Genomic DNA, 16,074 nt, shown 5'->3' on the forward strand with positions numbered 1-16,074 from the left:
GGTGACGCAATCATGTTGCAGCTGTAGCCCAAAATAGGTCGGCATGGTCCAAGCTACAGCCCAAGCTTGAAATTCAATTCCAACTCCTGCTGCACCTTGAAACCTGGAACTTCATTCTTCTAAACCCCTAAATCTCACTGGCTTCATTATCGCATCGGTAAGTCAAACCAAATATACTCTTCTTCTCTATTCCTGTGCATCGACTTATGGAAGTCCAAAATGAACGGTCGCTAACCCAGCTAAACTGCAGATCGCCCTAAGCTCTCCCGTATCAATTCCAAACAACCTCCAAAATGGCTTGCGGTTCCTCCAAATGTCTCTACGACCGCAACGGTCCCGGCAGCGCTGCCACTTCGATCGCCGAGTCCATCATCAAGCCCTCCGAGGCCACGGGTACCAAAACCAAGTGTATTGAGTGTGGCGACTACGAATGCTGCTGTATCCCCTGCACCATCTTGTGAAGGGGGGTCGAATAACAATATGCGTCGCGAGGCAACAATGCCGGGTGTTTATTGTTTGATAATTGAGCTTTTATAGTCCTTTGTGCGTTGCGATGCTGCTGGGAAACATAGCGCAGCTGGAGAAGGTATATTGAATCAACGACTCGGACGAAGTTTATGACCGCCTTTTGACAAACCGAAGCCTGGCTTGATGCGTGTGCAATTGTATGCGCATATATGTTGAGGTTCGCTCCATGCCGCATACATCTCGACCTTGGCTGTATAAATCCCGTTTTTTGTAAACTCTCCAAAATGCCCCTTATATAAGGTTTTGTGATAAAATTCGCCTCGCTCCAAGACTCCAGCTGCGATCATCCTTGGGGATTAATTTCTGAGACGATATGACAAATAGCTGCCCAATGTGGGATGACTGTTTCGTTTGTTGGGAAGTTGATCTTTGCAACTCCCTTGATGATAATCTGGCGATGTGGACAATATGTCATGCCTGTTCCAATACCCGCCCTTAAGTAAATAAGGCATCTGTGGCCGCCCACACGTCTGCTTCTCTTTGTTTCGCCAACGCCTCCAAATCTTCCTCCTCGGTGTTCTGTCCTAAAGCCTTGGGCACATCGGGTACGCTTAGGCTGCCCAAGCCATCGAGTACGCGGCGTGCCTTGTCCACCTGTATCCGTATGGCCATGGTCTCAGCCCGCGTGCGGTCTAGGTGCTCTTGCATGAGCGCAATGACTGATTCGCGTGCTTGATGTGGCCGGTACTCGTTGAGGATGTGATGAAAGTTGATGAAGAGTGTGCGCAAGTCTTGCACTTTTGCTTCGGCATGCGATGGGTTATGCGATAATGTTCCAGAGAGCTCGAGAAAGTTCAATAGAAGCGATTTAGCTAGCCGTTTGAGCTCAAAGGCGCGATCAAAGCGCTTAGCATCCTTGGACTCGGACTGTGATGATGAAGGAAGATTGGTAATCCCCTGGTCTTCGAGAGTTGGAAGCTTGTCGTCCAGCTAAATCCTCACTTAGCCAACCATCTTGTAAAAATAATCGCAATCACTTAACTTACCATGTACTGATCGCCAAATACACGCCAGCGTCCATCAGCTGGCTCGGCCGGAGGTTGCAGATTGACGAGATCTCCGGGAACATCAGGCACGCGGACTGTCAAAGGATCGCCACCATGCTCCGCGATGTATGAATTCCTTAGTTCTTGAATCCGAGAAATCTTATCTGTCGTAAAGTCTTGCCAAAAGGGAGGCGGATTAGGGAACATGGATGAGAGCGAATGGCCCTCTTGCTGTTGTTCGGCCATCTTTCAGCTCTTGTAGGAGGATCACCTCATAAAGCAATCTCATAGGCAGTTGTATGAATAGAAAAAAAAAAAGACGCCGCGTCAAGAATACGGCACAAAAGACAGAACAAGACAAGGATGGTGTGCGGTCCCTTGAAATGGACGTTTCCTGGTGGGGGAGTGAGACTCTGGTGGGATGGCTGGAATCCACGTGGATGCAACTGCGGTCAAAGCTTTTGGGAGCTTGGCTACCTAAATAGGGATGTATTAATGCAGCAAGTCTCAAAGATTTGAGAAGGAGAATATCATTTAGTGTCGTGCCGTATGACTGTCGAAGATGATATCACAAACAGTTAATGACAAGATTAGATAAAGATAGACCCTCCCAGTGAAATCAAGTCAAGATCAGTTTGCGCCGGTTAATCGTCGGCGGTTGCTCACCTCACACCTCTTTGTTACCCTTTCGACGACCTTGAATCTCTACCATCCAACCTCATAAGCACTACGCATTTCTTTCCTTTCTTTTCTGGCATCAGTCTTTGCTCTCTAGTCCTATTCCCTATGCGGCAGCTTCTCTTGATCTCCTGAGCCCAATTGGAATCGCGAATTATAACCAGCTCATATACTTCAACGCCTTGCTCTACCTGTGGTATTCTTCCGCTACCACATCCCTTCAACGTCACACGAATTACGGCTCTTCATCTTCATCTACTTCCATGTCCGACGTACGCTCTCTTTTGCGGCAACAGCGCGCCGCTCGCCGTATCGAACACCCATATGCCGCCTACTCTGATGCAGGCAAACTTCTATGCACCCTCTGTCACGAGCACATCAAAACCGAATCGTTATGGGACTCACATGTCCGAGGAGAGGCACACAAAACTCGTTTAATAAAAGCTCAAACAGCATCATCGGCCAACGCTCGAACTTCACAACAACAGACTTCACAAAAACGGAAACACGACGATAACGAGGAAGCTATCGACGATAAAGACGGAGATGTCGAAATGGACGATGGCAGGCGAAAACGAAATAAGACGGATGGAGTGGATGGAGATGGAGATAAGGATAACAAGGATCAGACTTTGACACCACCTCGATTGACTAGGAGGACGTCGACCACGCCGTCACAAGGGGTAGAGATCCAAATCCCATCGAGACCAGCAACACCAGCCCATCGAGATGGCTCTTCCGCTTCTACCCCTGGAGGTCAGCTTAATAACTTGACCTCACAATCTGCAACTGCGTCGCTCCCCTCGCGCCAGGCCAGTAGCCTGACTACAGACGAGCGCCTTACATCTGCTGCTGCAGCAGCAGCAGCAGCAGTTGATGAAGCAGAATGGGCAGCCTTCGAGGCCGATATTGCTGCTACAACAGCCACATACGATGAAGACGCGACTATATCAGCCCCAGCCATGACGGCAGAGGAAGTTGCGGCCGCCGATGCCCAGAAGGAGGAGGAGGCCGAGAAGCGACGCGCTCAAGCTGATGTCGATCTCGAAGACGAAAAGGAGGAAGCAACCCGTGCGCTTGAAGAGGAGTTTGAAGAAATGGAAGAGCTCGAAGCTCGCGTGAAGCGGTTAAAGGACAAGAGGGAAGCCCTACGGAAACGTGGTGAAAGCTTCAGCCAAGAAAATGGCACTGAAAAACCTACAAGCTTGGGAAAAGAAAATCTGGACACGCCAGCTATTGAAGAGAAGGATGAGGACGACGATGAGGAGGACGACGAAGAAGATGATGATTGGGATGGCTTCAGGTTTCGGACAGCCTGAGCAAAGGGACTTCGTGCATAGCCATGCATGATAGAAAGATACCACTCGTGAGGGGCTCGCCGATCGCCTTCACATGGCCTAGTACTCATAACGGAGTTCGTCGATTTTGTAACATCACCACATCGTACATAATGTATCATACAAGTAATCCTGCCGACAGTACGAAAGCCGCTAGTACCGCTGACGTCTCCCTGCCAGAACTGTGACCAATACAGAACCGAACTATAGTGGTCCTTCAAGCATGATTGCACACGCAGCCTTACAACGATTCACCTCATAGAAGTCGATATCACTGACTTACCAAGCACTGTCTCGCTCCTCGCCACGACTAACTCTTTCCCAAAACCTACGGAGGCGCCACACGCGTCCTATGCCGCGGCTTTCCTCCCATTTTCTTACGCCATCTTGGCGCTCTTTGACTTCACGCTTCCATCTCGATGCAATCCACTGTCGCAACCCGTCCTTAACTCTCTCTTTCTCGATTGCCTTCTTCTTGGCAACAATTGCTGGTGCCACATGCACTGACGCCATACCAGGCACGCACTCTTTGGGTAAAACAGAACGCTCAACCAGAGCCGCGGCTGAGGGTCTGGCTGCTAAGCGGCGAGACAATCGGATTGAGACCAAGGATCTGGCTAACTTTCGTGAAACTATGGAAGTATGTGTCATGAAGATAGAACGAGCAATGAGATCAGCCAGTGTTGGACGAGATGGTGACGATAGGCGTGATGGAAGGTTAATTCGGGCTCGCTGAAGCCGATAATGGTGTAAAATAGGGGCTTGAGAGATATCGCGAAGGAGATGGCTCGTCTAACTCTGTATCAGTCTGTGTTCCCAAGGCCTCGAGCTGTCGGGACCAATTCAAGGTCTCATGAATGATCCCGGGATGTCAATAGGAAGGTAGACTTTATTCTTGCTAACGGTAGGTAGTCGATACTTACTCTCGACGTTGACAGAAGGTCGTTGACGTCCAGGAAACCCATAATGTGAAACAAAACCTCGTTTGGCAGGTCCTCGAGGGAGGGAGAAAGGAGGAGGGCACTTTGCAGTCTGGTACAACCGACAGCGCTTGTCCTAAGCGATGAGCCTGGGAAAACGTCACCAGCCGCAAAGGTCAGGCAGGCTACCTCTTGCGGGACGCTGGGGGCGATTGGGCTGGCTGCAGATCGGGCATCAGTGGTCACGAACATCGCAGGGTAGGATCTGTTGACATCCTCGCCCGGAGCTAAACAGCCAGCGTTCTCAAGACGGGGTGAAGCGAACGACAGCCGATGTACCTGTGAGGTGAGCTGTTCAGGCGATGTGGCAACAGGCTTCATGACGATCTAAGTAATTACCCTCGGCGCTATTTGCAGCAAAGGGTACTGCGAAAGGGTGTGAGGATGGGGGTATTGGTATAATGCGTCAACCCAGCAGGCCCGAAGTCCGCGAAGGTCCGGCAAGACGGCAGAACGCAACCAAGAGGCGAGAGAACATAGGTGTCAAGCAAGTGTCGAGTGATCGTCACATGTACAGCTAGGTTGAGGCTCCAAAGACCTAGCAGTGTTGCTGCGTGTGATTCCGACAGACAATGTGGTGGGTGATGGACTTCCGCACAAACAAGGAGAATACGGAGAACCCGGTGGATAATACAGAGTGGCGATGAGGCAATACACGACGAGGGATAAACACGGCGCGTAAGAAGTGCGGTCGCTGATACGGCCGGTCTGGTCAGTCGGTTGTAACCACAATATCGAGAAAGGAAACAGCAATTCAGGTAGAAATGGCGGCGGGGCCAGCAAGACTTTGTTGTCGTCGAAGCTATTAACCACCCGAGATGGAGTGGCTCGATGTGTTGGAGCGACTCCGTCCGTCGAAGGCGACGGTTTCAATGTTGAGGCTAGAGTATTGACTGATGACGCGTATGGCGCTAAGAAAGGTGAACAGTTCAGCCGGTAGGTGAGCCTCAAGCTATAAAACCTGATAGTACTGCGCTCAACTTGAAATAATTATTGTGCTATATCGCGGATAGTATGCAGCTGTCACTTGAAGAAGGTAAGATAGATGATGTGAGTGTTTGGGGAATGAGACAACATAAAGTTCGACATGAAACTCGGAGTTGAAGGGAAGTCCATCAAAGTGGAGAGTGAAGGATGTATTGGGTTAGCCTGTGTGGAGGTTAAGCGCAAGCGTTATCGAACTGCACTAACGGCGGGAGCCTAATAAAAGGCATGCTGATAACACCCTATTGGCCAGCCTGTTCACAACTCTCATTAGAAAGAATGAGCAGTTGCAGCCCTGCAACTTGAATATAACTCCAATATGCTTAAAATACCTGTATAGATTAAGCATGGAATAAGATAAATTGGTAGTCAAGGCTGTACCAAGGCTTTATAAGCAGTGTCACTTAGGTACTTTTGCAGGTGATGACACTATTGACACTTGGAGGTGCTGAGTTCCATTCTCATGGGTTTTTGGAGGGCCAATCGTCAAAAGTTTTCAAGAACCATGAATCCAAAATCACGAACAAGACACCCAAGGAAACAATCACCTAAGTTGATGGGATAGGAGGAAATCAAACTGCACAAATTATACACATAAACAGGCTCGATTTATCAGATAGCATTTACTTACACTTACCATATATGATCTATTCAAGTCGTTGGATGAGTCTGTCAGGATTGACTTGCCTAACCTGTAGCCTAGCAGTGGCTTCCGCCCATTTTTCTTCTGTTTTGCCCCATTCTTGCTTCCCTTTCGCTCTCCGTACTTACCTTCATGCATCATTAGTACCTGCCGCCTCCTCTCGTACGTTCCCACCTGGCCACTTTCGGGACCATCAACTTGGCCTGCCTTTGTTGGTCTGTGTCTTGTCTTCACCGCTCTCATTTTCAGAAGAAGAAGAAGAATAACACGACGGCCCAACGTCAATATCACCACTCGCCCGACGACAACAACAACAACAAAACACAATGTCGAGTTATCCACCTGCAAGCTACCGCAGGCACACCGGCCGGTGGAACCCACTTACTTACACCCGCATACAGCACATCATACGTATCACATCACATCACATATCCGCATTCGCATGCATATGCTCATCACAGCCACCCGAAAGATCTACTCCATCTACCTTCTTTGATGAACGATTGAAGTCCGGCCCCGGAACCTGACCCTAATCCGCGCCATGCGTCGATCCGCGTCTCTGTTGTGGTTGCGGCACATTTCCTCCGCCTCGAACAGCTGCCACCGATCACTAGCGATGAGTTGGCCAAGATCAACGAGATATCCCCTAACTCAGTTCGTGCGGGATGAACGTGCAATGTTCATGCAACCTGCAGCTCTCGCTACCTGCCCTTCAGCTCAAGCTGACGCAGTTATGCACGTGGCACCTTATTCCTCCCTCTTATCGCAAATCATCAAGTGTTTTGCATGCATTCCAGACCTCGCATGCGTGGGACTGCACAAGTCATTTCATACGATTGCTGAACCAGGTAACTTTTTTTTATTTTTAATTTTTAATTTTTGATTTTTTAAAAAAAACCAAAAAAAAACCAAAAACTATTATCACTATATCAATTATGCTCATCAATCCTACCCTCACACCCGCGCGCTTCCTCGGCGTCGTGACGTGTTTACAAACCCACCTGAGTCTGCGACCGAATTCTAGACCCTGACAGACAGAGAGGAGCAGGGGCTTCAATTTTAGACCCCAGTATCGTTCAACAGGCGTGCCTACCGTAGGCGCGTCAATTGCGTCCGTCGAATCACAAAGCGCTGAATCGCAGACTCAGATCCAATTCATTGCCGCATGATGTCTCGGACATCGCCTTTGTCGTGTCCTGAATAGGGATTGTCGCGTTTTGCGCGCTCGTTTCCTTCTACGGATACCACACTTGGCTTTCTCTAACCATTTCTGCAATTATGCACCTTTGCGAGCTAGTCGAGAGCCTTATCAAGATGATATCCAAAAGAATCGTTGTCTCCAGATTGTCAATACACATCGCTCCACACTGCCATGACGCTGTCTTAAGGTTGTGGAACAAACCAAGACCTCAGCCCGCACCCTAATTTTTGCCTCCCTTACTGTCTCACAGCACTCAGAACAAAACGCATTATGGGCATATTGACGAAGGGACCTGCTCAATTTGCGCCTTCCCTATCGAAATCAACGTGCGACTTCTCCTGGTCATTCAGTTTCAGCCTCACTACAATCGTTGAAAGCCTAGCAAGCATCTGTCGTTTGTATCTTTGCCCTTTTAAGATCTTGGCCCCCTGGGATGGCCATGGTTTAGATCCTGCTTCCGGCCAATCATTGCTTTCAATAGGCATCCATGCGGCGACAATGGAAACATGTCTGCCGCACAGGAAGACCCATCCTAAACCGCTGATCCCTGACTGCCCCCCTGCTTGTCAATTCTCTCCCCACATGGCTACAACGCTAGCCTTCGACACCCCCTCTAAGCTGCTCTTTCGATCAAAGACACTGCCGGAATGCAGACGGTCTGGATGACACAAAGTCAGAGAACCGAGATGATGTGCCAGACACTATTCCGTACCGCATGCTTGCACATTGGACAATGCGAAATGCTCCAGGTCGAAACCGGCATCGAGCCTGGCGAAATGCCGATATGTACCCTACCTTCTTGTGGGCTCCTGAGATCTTTTTTTCTTCTTCTTTCAATTGGCTCCAGGTACGATCGGACGCGCTTCCTCCCCGTTCCTTGTGAAGGGGCTCCATGCAGCGCTTTTCAGACACATGATTTGCAGCAACCCAGGTGACTGGTTCAAACTCAAACACGCCAGATCTGGTTGTGGCTTTCCAGGCTCGCGGCTCATTGGGCAGTTCAGAGTCATGGAGTTACCTTGCCTAAACTCTGGTTCTACGGTCAAATTCCAGATTCAGCGTCGCAACAGCCTGCTGAAGCTTCGTCCTGTACTGTTCTGTCCCTATTCAACTTGCATGGTGATTAGATACCATCCAGCTGTATTTTTGCAACTGACCATCGCTGCTCTACCGGAGAAACCCCACGATTAAGGTTTTTTTTTTTCTTTTTTTTTTTTCTTCAGAAACCTTGCGAAATATGTCGAGTTCCTTGAAAAGGATTGGCCTTGGCGTTAACGGTTTAGCAAACAAGCCCGATTTGAAAGACTCGAAATATTGGAATGGAAATCCAAAGCGGGCCGGGCCGGCCGCTAAACCGGGCCGTTGTGATCACCAGGCTCAGCAAGCAGGGAATACAGTTCACCAAAAGATCTAAGGCCTACGGATGGTCTGTGTATTTATCCCCTCGACACAAGGTTGTTACAATAACCAGTCTCAGGCCTACAAGTCGGTCGTTCTTGACTACTTTTCGTCTGGATCATGAGCAGTGGTGAATACCCTGGAGCCTCGAGCTTACAGCTTGTGTCTCGCTTGGTGCATCCACCCACCGAAACAGATGCGAGTACACGCACAGAGTCGCCGACACCCAATATACATGCGTAAGGGTATATTCTTTGACACTCCCCAGCCACATAGATCGAGAATCCGACGTGCATCCCTGCTGAGCCCAACAATGCCCAATGTTAAGGCCTAGTATCAAGCTCTTTTGACTTGGCTCCCTGTCTCCTCACGCTCCTGGTTCCATGCGGGCTGTGAAGTCATCACAGACGAGTCAGTTGTCCGAGACGCAGGCCATTCCCGAAGCAGAAGGCCAGCTCAGCAGTATTCGGATGTCTCGTCATGTTTCCCCGTGAAGAATCCTTTGTCACCGCCATATCCCTTGTTTGGGGGTGGTGGAAATGCCTGTCAATGGCAGTCCTAGATGCCACTTCTGCTCATGACTGGGCAAGGGCCTCCACATGCTGTTGGTGGGAGAGAACAAAGAGCTTATCTTTGTGACATTGTGTGTCTTACTCTTCGCTAAGTGTGCATACATGCATGGCTGAATGAGATCAAGGCAAGCCACTTCAAGTTCTTCATTCTTGTGGTCCTAAACATGGGCTTCGAAATGCTGGAAGTTAGCGTTGATATAAAGCGATAGTATGAACACTTCGTCTTCTGGACTGCTTCACGAAAGGAGTTGCAGCCTATGTCAAGGCAATCATCGCCATAGAGTAATATCGGCAGGTTCTTACAACTGATACATATTAACTCACACGCCCCCCGGAATAGTTATTGCTGCTTGCTAAACGATCTGATGTGATAGCCAGTTCGTTTTGCATGATCACTCAAGCTCCAACGTCTTTCAAAGCGAGGCGTGCGAATCATGCAAGACGTGATACACCATGAAGCCAGCACAGATGAGGCGGTAGAGGGGATGACTGGGTGTACAGAGGCGATAATATACAATGGTATCTTTGCCATGTCGACAGGCTTTCAATTCTCTCTTCTCCCTTCGGAGTCGATGGAATGCAATGGCTAGGCTGCAGTCTTGGCCAGAGGGATGCTGCCACGTTGTACCTATACATGTCTTGTGCACATCAGCATGGTCCTGAAATGACTTCTGAACTGTCGATTATGGTAATGACAAAGAAGGTTCTTCAATGACAAGCCAACGGTCTAGTGGAAGGGCGGAACTTTAATCATTCATGTGAGCCGGCAGCCATGCACGAAAAGCATGCAAACTCCCCCTATTCTTATATGTTATTACCGAGGCGAGTACTTGCAGCAATTTACAATTACGAGCTAACTAACTCAATTCAGTTTGACCTGAATCCTTTGCGGATGCCTGCTTATTGTCCCAGAAAATATCATGGGGAGAATAGAGGCTGAGGCTCCGGTGTGAGACCCTTGGAGGAAGGACCAACACGGAGGATTGTACTTTGTCTAGGACAATGAAAGGGACCCCCCCCCCCCCCCCCCAATGATTTCCGCATTCAAGGTTAAGAATTCGGTTGCTCAATGGGAAGAGGCCGCATACATGACTCCCTTCAAGGCTCTTTGGACCAGAATCTGCACTGATATGTGGGTTGGAAGAAACAAAGCTGCGCATCATCAGAAGCAATCGGCCGAGACATACCACGAGGTTCTGTTGAACAAAAACGGCCAACAGGCATGGCTTGGGGAACACAGGAAACATGGTTGTAGCGACCTACCAAGTCGATTAGCATGTCCCACGGTGGCGAGATTTGCAGGCATCTCTCGTTCAGAGCTTGATTCACAGTCATGGACATCATGCACAGCTCTTTTGACCCAAAAGAAGTCTCAAATTGGAAGGGGGAAGCCGGCAACATCCAATGCAAGCTTTCCTGTAGAAGTAGGACGATTCAATGTCGTAAAGAGCACTCGATGCCGTAGACCATGAGAGAAAGTCCTGGCGGATCCCTGAGCTGCTTCCCTTCTTCCAATGGGCCGGCGGTGCCATCGAGCTCGAGTCCGCAACGCAAGGGCTTGACGCACGGAGGAGGAGAAAAGCAGCGAATTAGATCCCTTGCCTTCACCGAATTCGTCGAGATTGCAAGCATTCAGAATCCCCTTGTTTCCTGACACTTGTCCGCCCTCGGGACGAACCATGAAGCCCCACAGCGGCCGCAGATCAAGACACCACCTTATGTGCACTCGTGCACTCGACTAGGACAAGATTTCAAGAGGACGCGACCGAGACCTGGCCCGCAGCGGGAAAGACACAGGACTCGTAGCAATAACATGGCCGTTAATGCGGCCCGGTTGCCTCACGGCTCCGTGATCAAGGACGCGCCATGGAATGCATATGGAATGCTGAAAGAACGATCCCGACAAGTGCAGCATGTCAATGGCCGACAAGAACTGAACCAGCGAGGAAAAGTGGGTGATGAATGAAGTGAGTCCAAGACTAAGGTCTCTGTTATGGGCCTTTGGGTCTTGTAAAATAGACGTAGCCAAGCTATATTTACTCGTCAGGTACGTTGTGCATTAGGACAACAACAAAGGCTGAAAGGCAAATTGAATCACACCAAGCGCATATGCAGCCATGCACATACTCATACACATCCCCGTGGGTTTGTCCAAGTTATTTGGTCCTTCGTCAGCCCTGCTTTTGTTACTTCCACTGCAGCTACAACATCACAGTGAAGTGCTGTACACACAGAATACTGCAGTAGTATCTTGTGGTGTGGGGATGCCCCGTCCTTCAACCCTGGTTCTCGCTGTAGTTGCTGATATTGCGAGGGGGGGCGTGTATCGAATTTTAGGTCTTGATCAACGTGGCAAGCGGCCATCGGGCTTTTGTCCTATGCTATCAAACATGGCTCTTGGGCTATACTATCAGAGGCTTGTCGAGCTTGGACTGACAGCCATTGTTGTTGATGAGATTGGAAGCAGTCAGCTAACAAGACGAATACTTGGAGGCGTGATACGATTGATGGTTGGATGAAGACAAGCCTTGAGGAAAAGTCAATTTGGTTCTCATGACAGTAAATAAATGCTGTTGGGTGGCTCCAATCATTGATAGATATGCTGCAGGGTCTTTGAGAAACGCATAGGCGCAGATTGGCTGCTCCGGCATCACATCAAGACCCAGGAACCAAGTTGTTCAAAGTTAGAGCCGATTGATAGTCGGGGTACGTCGTGTGGCAGCGGCAGAAGAGAATCGATGGAATACCATATCAGAGAGGAGGAGGGGTGCGTTTAAGGCACCTTTGCTGGTGGAGGATGGTGATGCGATGAGAAGAAAAGACCGTATGGGGCTTTAAGTAAGGATACCCAATCGACACATACAAGCAAGCCTCTTTATCCCGCAGGAACAAAAAAAAGAAGCGAATGCAAATGCAAATGCAGACGCAAATGCACAAGCAAAAGCAGAAGTTCAAGCTCATAATGGACGGCCATTAATCTGGCCCGAATTGAGGAGGGCAAGGGGTCCAAGGAACGAATGCGATTGCTTGTTGGTTGTGCCGGAGTCCCACATGTGGATGTGGGATGCCATATACAGACACAGCACGAAGATCGAATACGCAGAAGGTCTCTTGGATCAAACAAGTATAAGTTGCCTTCGACATCCACTCGGCCTGGACTACATCTCATCTTCATCATTCTGTTGCCCGCGAACAGTCTACACATCACACGCTAGCCCTTCAGTTGACCAGATTCTTAATCATACCTGGTTCTACCAGGCCAACTTCGACTTGATACGTTATAGAAGAGCAGCTCCAGACCCATATCCCGGCTCCAAGACGCTGGGATTTCTTGAGATATCGACCACCTAGCACAGCAAAGTAGTCGATTGTACCGGCAACCAAAACTGAGGACTACGGGCCTGAAGTAAATAAGTCTCACTCGGTTAGCCTCAATATCAACAAGGGCATCGAACACTAGCAGATTCCGAATCTTTGCTAGGTCCCATACAGCTACTGTAATTGCTAATTGCTCTTGGGCCTGGCTGTACAGTCCATCTCACAGTAGTCAGATATCAAGTAAGTTTGACATATATCTTGCTCTTTTCAAATCAATCAAGTGCATCATCAACATCAAGGTGCGCTTTCTTTCCCGTTGTTGCATTGTTCTGGTTATGTATTATCTGTCGAGACACCACGCGGCAGGAATGCATACGAGAGGTTATGAGGGGTTGGAAGACGGTGACCATGATGAGATAATGTTATGTCTACAAACGAATAACAAAGGCAGCCAGTGGCATGGATATGAGTCCAACAAGTGGGAGTTGTTTGCATTGGGTAGAAACAAAATTGCCTGCCCAACGCGAAGGGGAGGCACAGAAGGGATAGAGACAATAGAAGAGACCCAGTGACTAACCTGTGTATCCTAGGATTCTTCTCGACTCGATTAAACCGAACCTTTACATTGTTTATACCGTTCCGGCTCGGCGACTGTTGGATTGCCCGAGGGTGGCTGACTTTCATCGACACGACTCGATAAGTGTTGACTTGAACTTCGGGTTCGGCTCGAATCGACCACGAGTTCGCCTCTGGAACTCCGCTCTCCGCCTTCGGTGTTCCCGCTTCTTCTCCTCTTCTATCGAATCAGTTAGAGATACCCTGCTTTTCTCGCCTCGACTATTCGCCACTAAGCCTCTTGTCAACTCTCGAAACCCTTGAGCCATGTGCTACTTTGACCAAACTCGCTGGGCATGCGGCTACTGGCGCTGGGGGCACTTCCGTCAGCAGTGCAACAAAGAATACCGCATGGGCGAAACTTGCGGCCTGAAGCTTGTCTACGAAACCAGGACCGAAAGAGACGTTTGCAAGCTCTGCCACGACACGGAGAAGAAGCAGCGCAGGTATGACAAGATGTATCGTGACGTTCAGCGCTGGCAGAGGGAGGGCAACCGAAATGCCACCATTGAACGAACGTGTGCTGAGATGCAAGAAGTCCTTGGTCAGATCTATCGTATGAGAGAAGAGCATGATCACAGACTACAATCCCTTGGCCAGGTGAGTTTGAAACATGATGTTCCTTTCCTTTCCTTTATGTCTATTCGCATTGAGTGAAGAGGCCGAGCCCGAACAAGAAAGACGGACGAAAAAGGGCTGGAGGCATGACTGAGCCGAGGGCACATAGAAGGAAAAGTCCCAAAGAAAAGGAAAAAGAGGGACGGGAAGCCCAAAAAGGGGTGTGAGGGGCGTGTGCGTGGTCTGTGATGGTGGTGCTGTGCTTCTTGCATATGCCGTGGTCTGTGGGTGTCGGGGCACGGGCATGGACATGGGCACGAACATTGTGTGTGGTGAGGAGAGAGAGAGAATATGAGTGGCTAACCCATTATTGCAGTGAAGTGACGAGATGCCAAGAGCGATATATCTCACGACGACAAACGACGAGTTGATATACAATGGTGAAGGGACAGTATGATTGAAGTATTAGCTTCATACAAAATTGCGGAAACCTACCAGGGATACCAGGACATCTATAATGACGATTATGACAACCTTGTTTTATGTTTGGGCGGACGAGAAACGAAAAATGTTGCGGTCGATGCCGAAAGAAGGAGCTCGGCCAAGAAGGGATGAGGGAGAGGGGCAGAGAAGAAGAGGAGACAGGGAGGTGAAAACAAACTCTCTTGTGAGCATGGCTTTGTGGTGGAATATTTTCTCCTTTCTCCTTACCTTTCTACACTTCATTCGTCTGTAAGAACAGACAAATTGCTCTTTTTTCTCTCTTCCAACAATTTCAGTATATTGGTGAATTGTCATGGGACCTGTGAGAGGGGCAAGGCAGAGACAGGATGAGAGGACCCAAAGCGAAGAAGTCCTCAGGGCCACAGCTGGGGCATGCAGAAGGCGTTTGTGGGACGGACCCAGACGCTGCCAGGTCCATGTTTATTTCTTTCTTTATACCCACAGGTGCGAACCATGTGGACAATAGGTCAATGTAACGTGTGTTATCTTGAAAAAAGCCATGCTCTTTCTATGTTCCAGGTCAGCACTCAAGGTGGCGTAAAGGCCGTTAACACGAAGGCATAGCAGCATCTAGCTCTCTTACCCTGACCTTTATGGCACGGCATGCAGTAGAAATTGCGGAAGGGGGAGAGTGGCAGTGCCATCATCATGCATGGGCAAACGGAGCTTGGAGTGTGGGCCATGAACAAGCAATGAGAGTTCAGTTCCTTGTTACATGTTGATCGGGGACGCCGCTTCTATAACTGGTGTGATGACGACAGTCGGAAGCTAGAAACAACTAGGGATACTGGCTTCGACATCAAGATAGATGTTGGCGGGTCAGAGAGAAGATAATGGATAACGTGAGGAGACAAGAGACATCGATTGAGGAAACACGGCAGGTAAGCGTAACCGCAAAAGACGCAATCGGCTGGAAGAGGCGTCTATGCGCATCGAATAGGAGAATAACAAGAAATCAACGACCACCACTGGAGCAGTGTAGCGTCAATGAGGACCTGTTGTTTTATTTCTCTCAGGCGCTGAGAAATACCTGTGCTGTGTGAGGGACCTAGCCTATCAGTGTCGACTACATACCTATGCAGCGGAAACCATTCGAAAAAGGCATATACCCTTGCTTATCGGGGTTTTCAGGGCATATGTCTTTGATAACCCCAAGCCCTTGGTCAACGAATAGGGATGAAGGTATGCAAAAGCAGGTGCTAGAGCACAACACCAGAGGCATCGGGGCTCCAGCCTCCAGATCCCTCAATGTCTCAGATGATCTGGGTTGTTTTTCCGCCCCCCAATTGTTCATTTCCAGGTGGCAGTATGGGCTGTGCCTGTAGCATGGATCGCAACTTTGGTCGGCGCTTCAGACGTAGAGGAGGGTAGAGCGTATGGTTATAAAAGTCCCGTTATGGGTGGTCGACCGATGGGAGCTGATGGGAAGGTATTGTAATCAAGGCGGAAATTGAACTGGAGCTGCGGGCGGCATCGTGGAGTCGGGCGGTGACGAAATGAGATACGGGGATGAATATCGACGTTGCAAAATCTAGAGCTGATCGTGACAGAGTTGCCAATCATGAATGGTATGGCTGTTTTAACAAGCTTTTGTGATTAATACTATCGTCAGAGTCGCTTTCAAGGTAACAGCATGGGGGCCTTCAAACTCAGCGAGTATTAAGCAATTATGCAGTACCAGGCATGTTCGACATTGAGCAGGATAGATTAAAGCGAATAGGTGCAAAGACGTAGTCCTGTGAACCAGAGCGAAAGGTGGAGACAAGATAGTT

General features: G+C 49.2%; 4 protein-coding genes across 4 annotated transcripts; 2 read left to right on the forward strand and 2 right to left on the reverse strand.

Annotated features, from left to right (window-relative positions):
- Positions 1-833: 833 nt before the first annotated feature.
- On the reverse strand, positions 834-1,846 carry FOBCDRAFT_29529 (mediator complex subunit MED7). The gene is made up of 2 exons (XM_031179162.3): positions 1,515-1,846; positions 834-1,458 (listed from the first exon to the last, which is right to left on the reverse strand). Exons 1-2 carry the CDS (start codon positions 1,758-1,760, stop codon positions 964-966), a joined length of 741 nt encoding a protein of 246 aa, XP_031045049.2. The 5' UTR covers positions 1,761-1,846; the 3' UTR covers positions 834-963.
- Positions 1,847-2,229: 383 nt separating this feature from the next.
- On the forward strand, positions 2,230-3,607 carry FOBCDRAFT_29534 (uncharacterized protein). The gene has a single exon (XM_031179161.3). The coding sequence runs from the start codon at positions 2,456-2,458 to the stop codon at positions 3,509-3,511; it is 1,056 nt and encodes a 351-aa protein (XP_031045048.2). The 5' UTR covers positions 2,230-2,455; the 3' UTR covers positions 3,512-3,607.
- Position 3,608: 1 nt separating this feature from the next.
- On the reverse strand, positions 3,609-5,157 carry FOBCDRAFT_29538 (F-box domain-containing protein). Its single transcript, XM_031179159.3, has 2 exons — positions 4,453-5,157; positions 3,609-4,321 (listed from the first exon to the last, which is right to left on the reverse strand). Exons 1-2 carry the CDS (start codon positions 4,828-4,830, stop codon positions 3,809-3,811), a joined length of 891 nt encoding a protein of 296 aa, XP_031045046.2. The 5' UTR covers positions 4,831-5,157; the 3' UTR covers positions 3,609-3,808.
- Positions 5,158-13,507: 8,350 nt separating this feature from the next.
- On the forward strand, positions 13,508-14,413 carry FOBCDRAFT_238934 (uncharacterized protein; the record flags this gene model as incomplete). The annotated part of the gene is made up of 2 exons (XM_031179154.3): positions 13,508-13,840; positions 14,297-14,413. 2 exons carry the CDS (start codon positions 13,508-13,510, stop codon positions 14,411-14,413), a joined length of 450 nt encoding a protein of 149 aa, XP_031045041.3.
- Positions 14,414-16,074: the final 1,661 nt, after the last annotated feature.

This window comes from Fusarium oxysporum, chromosome IV (assembly GCF_013085055.1).
Source record: "Fusarium oxysporum Fo47 chromosome IV, complete sequence".
NCBI classification, from domain to species: Eukaryota; Fungi; Ascomycota; class Sordariomycetes; order Hypocreales; family Nectriaceae; genus Fusarium; species Fusarium oxysporum.

What these genes read in the sequence shown, in the direction of transcription:
- FOBCDRAFT_29529 (XM_031179162.3), bottom strand. Translation starts at nt 1,760, where the DNA reads ATGGCCGAACAACAGCAAGAGGGCCATTCGCTCTCATCCATGTTCCCT. An exon ending in TATTTGGCGATCAGTACATG is followed by an intron (nt 1,459 to 1,514) that starts GTAAGTTAAGTG and finishes GTGAGGATTTAG; the next exon opens with CTGGACGACAAGCTTCCAAC.
- FOBCDRAFT_29534 (XM_031179161.3), top strand. Translation starts at nt 2,456, where the DNA reads ATGTCCGACGTACGCTCTCTTTTGCGGCAACAGCGCGCCGCTCGCCGT.
- FOBCDRAFT_29538 (XM_031179159.3), bottom strand. Translation starts at nt 4,830, where the DNA reads ATGAAGCCTGTTGCCACATCGCCTGAACAGCTCACCTCACAGGTACAT. An exon ending in ACCTTCTGTCAACGTCGAGA is followed by an intron (nt 4,322 to 4,452) that starts GTAAGTATCGAC and finishes ATACAGAGTTAG; the next exon opens with ACGAGCCATCTCCTTCGCGA.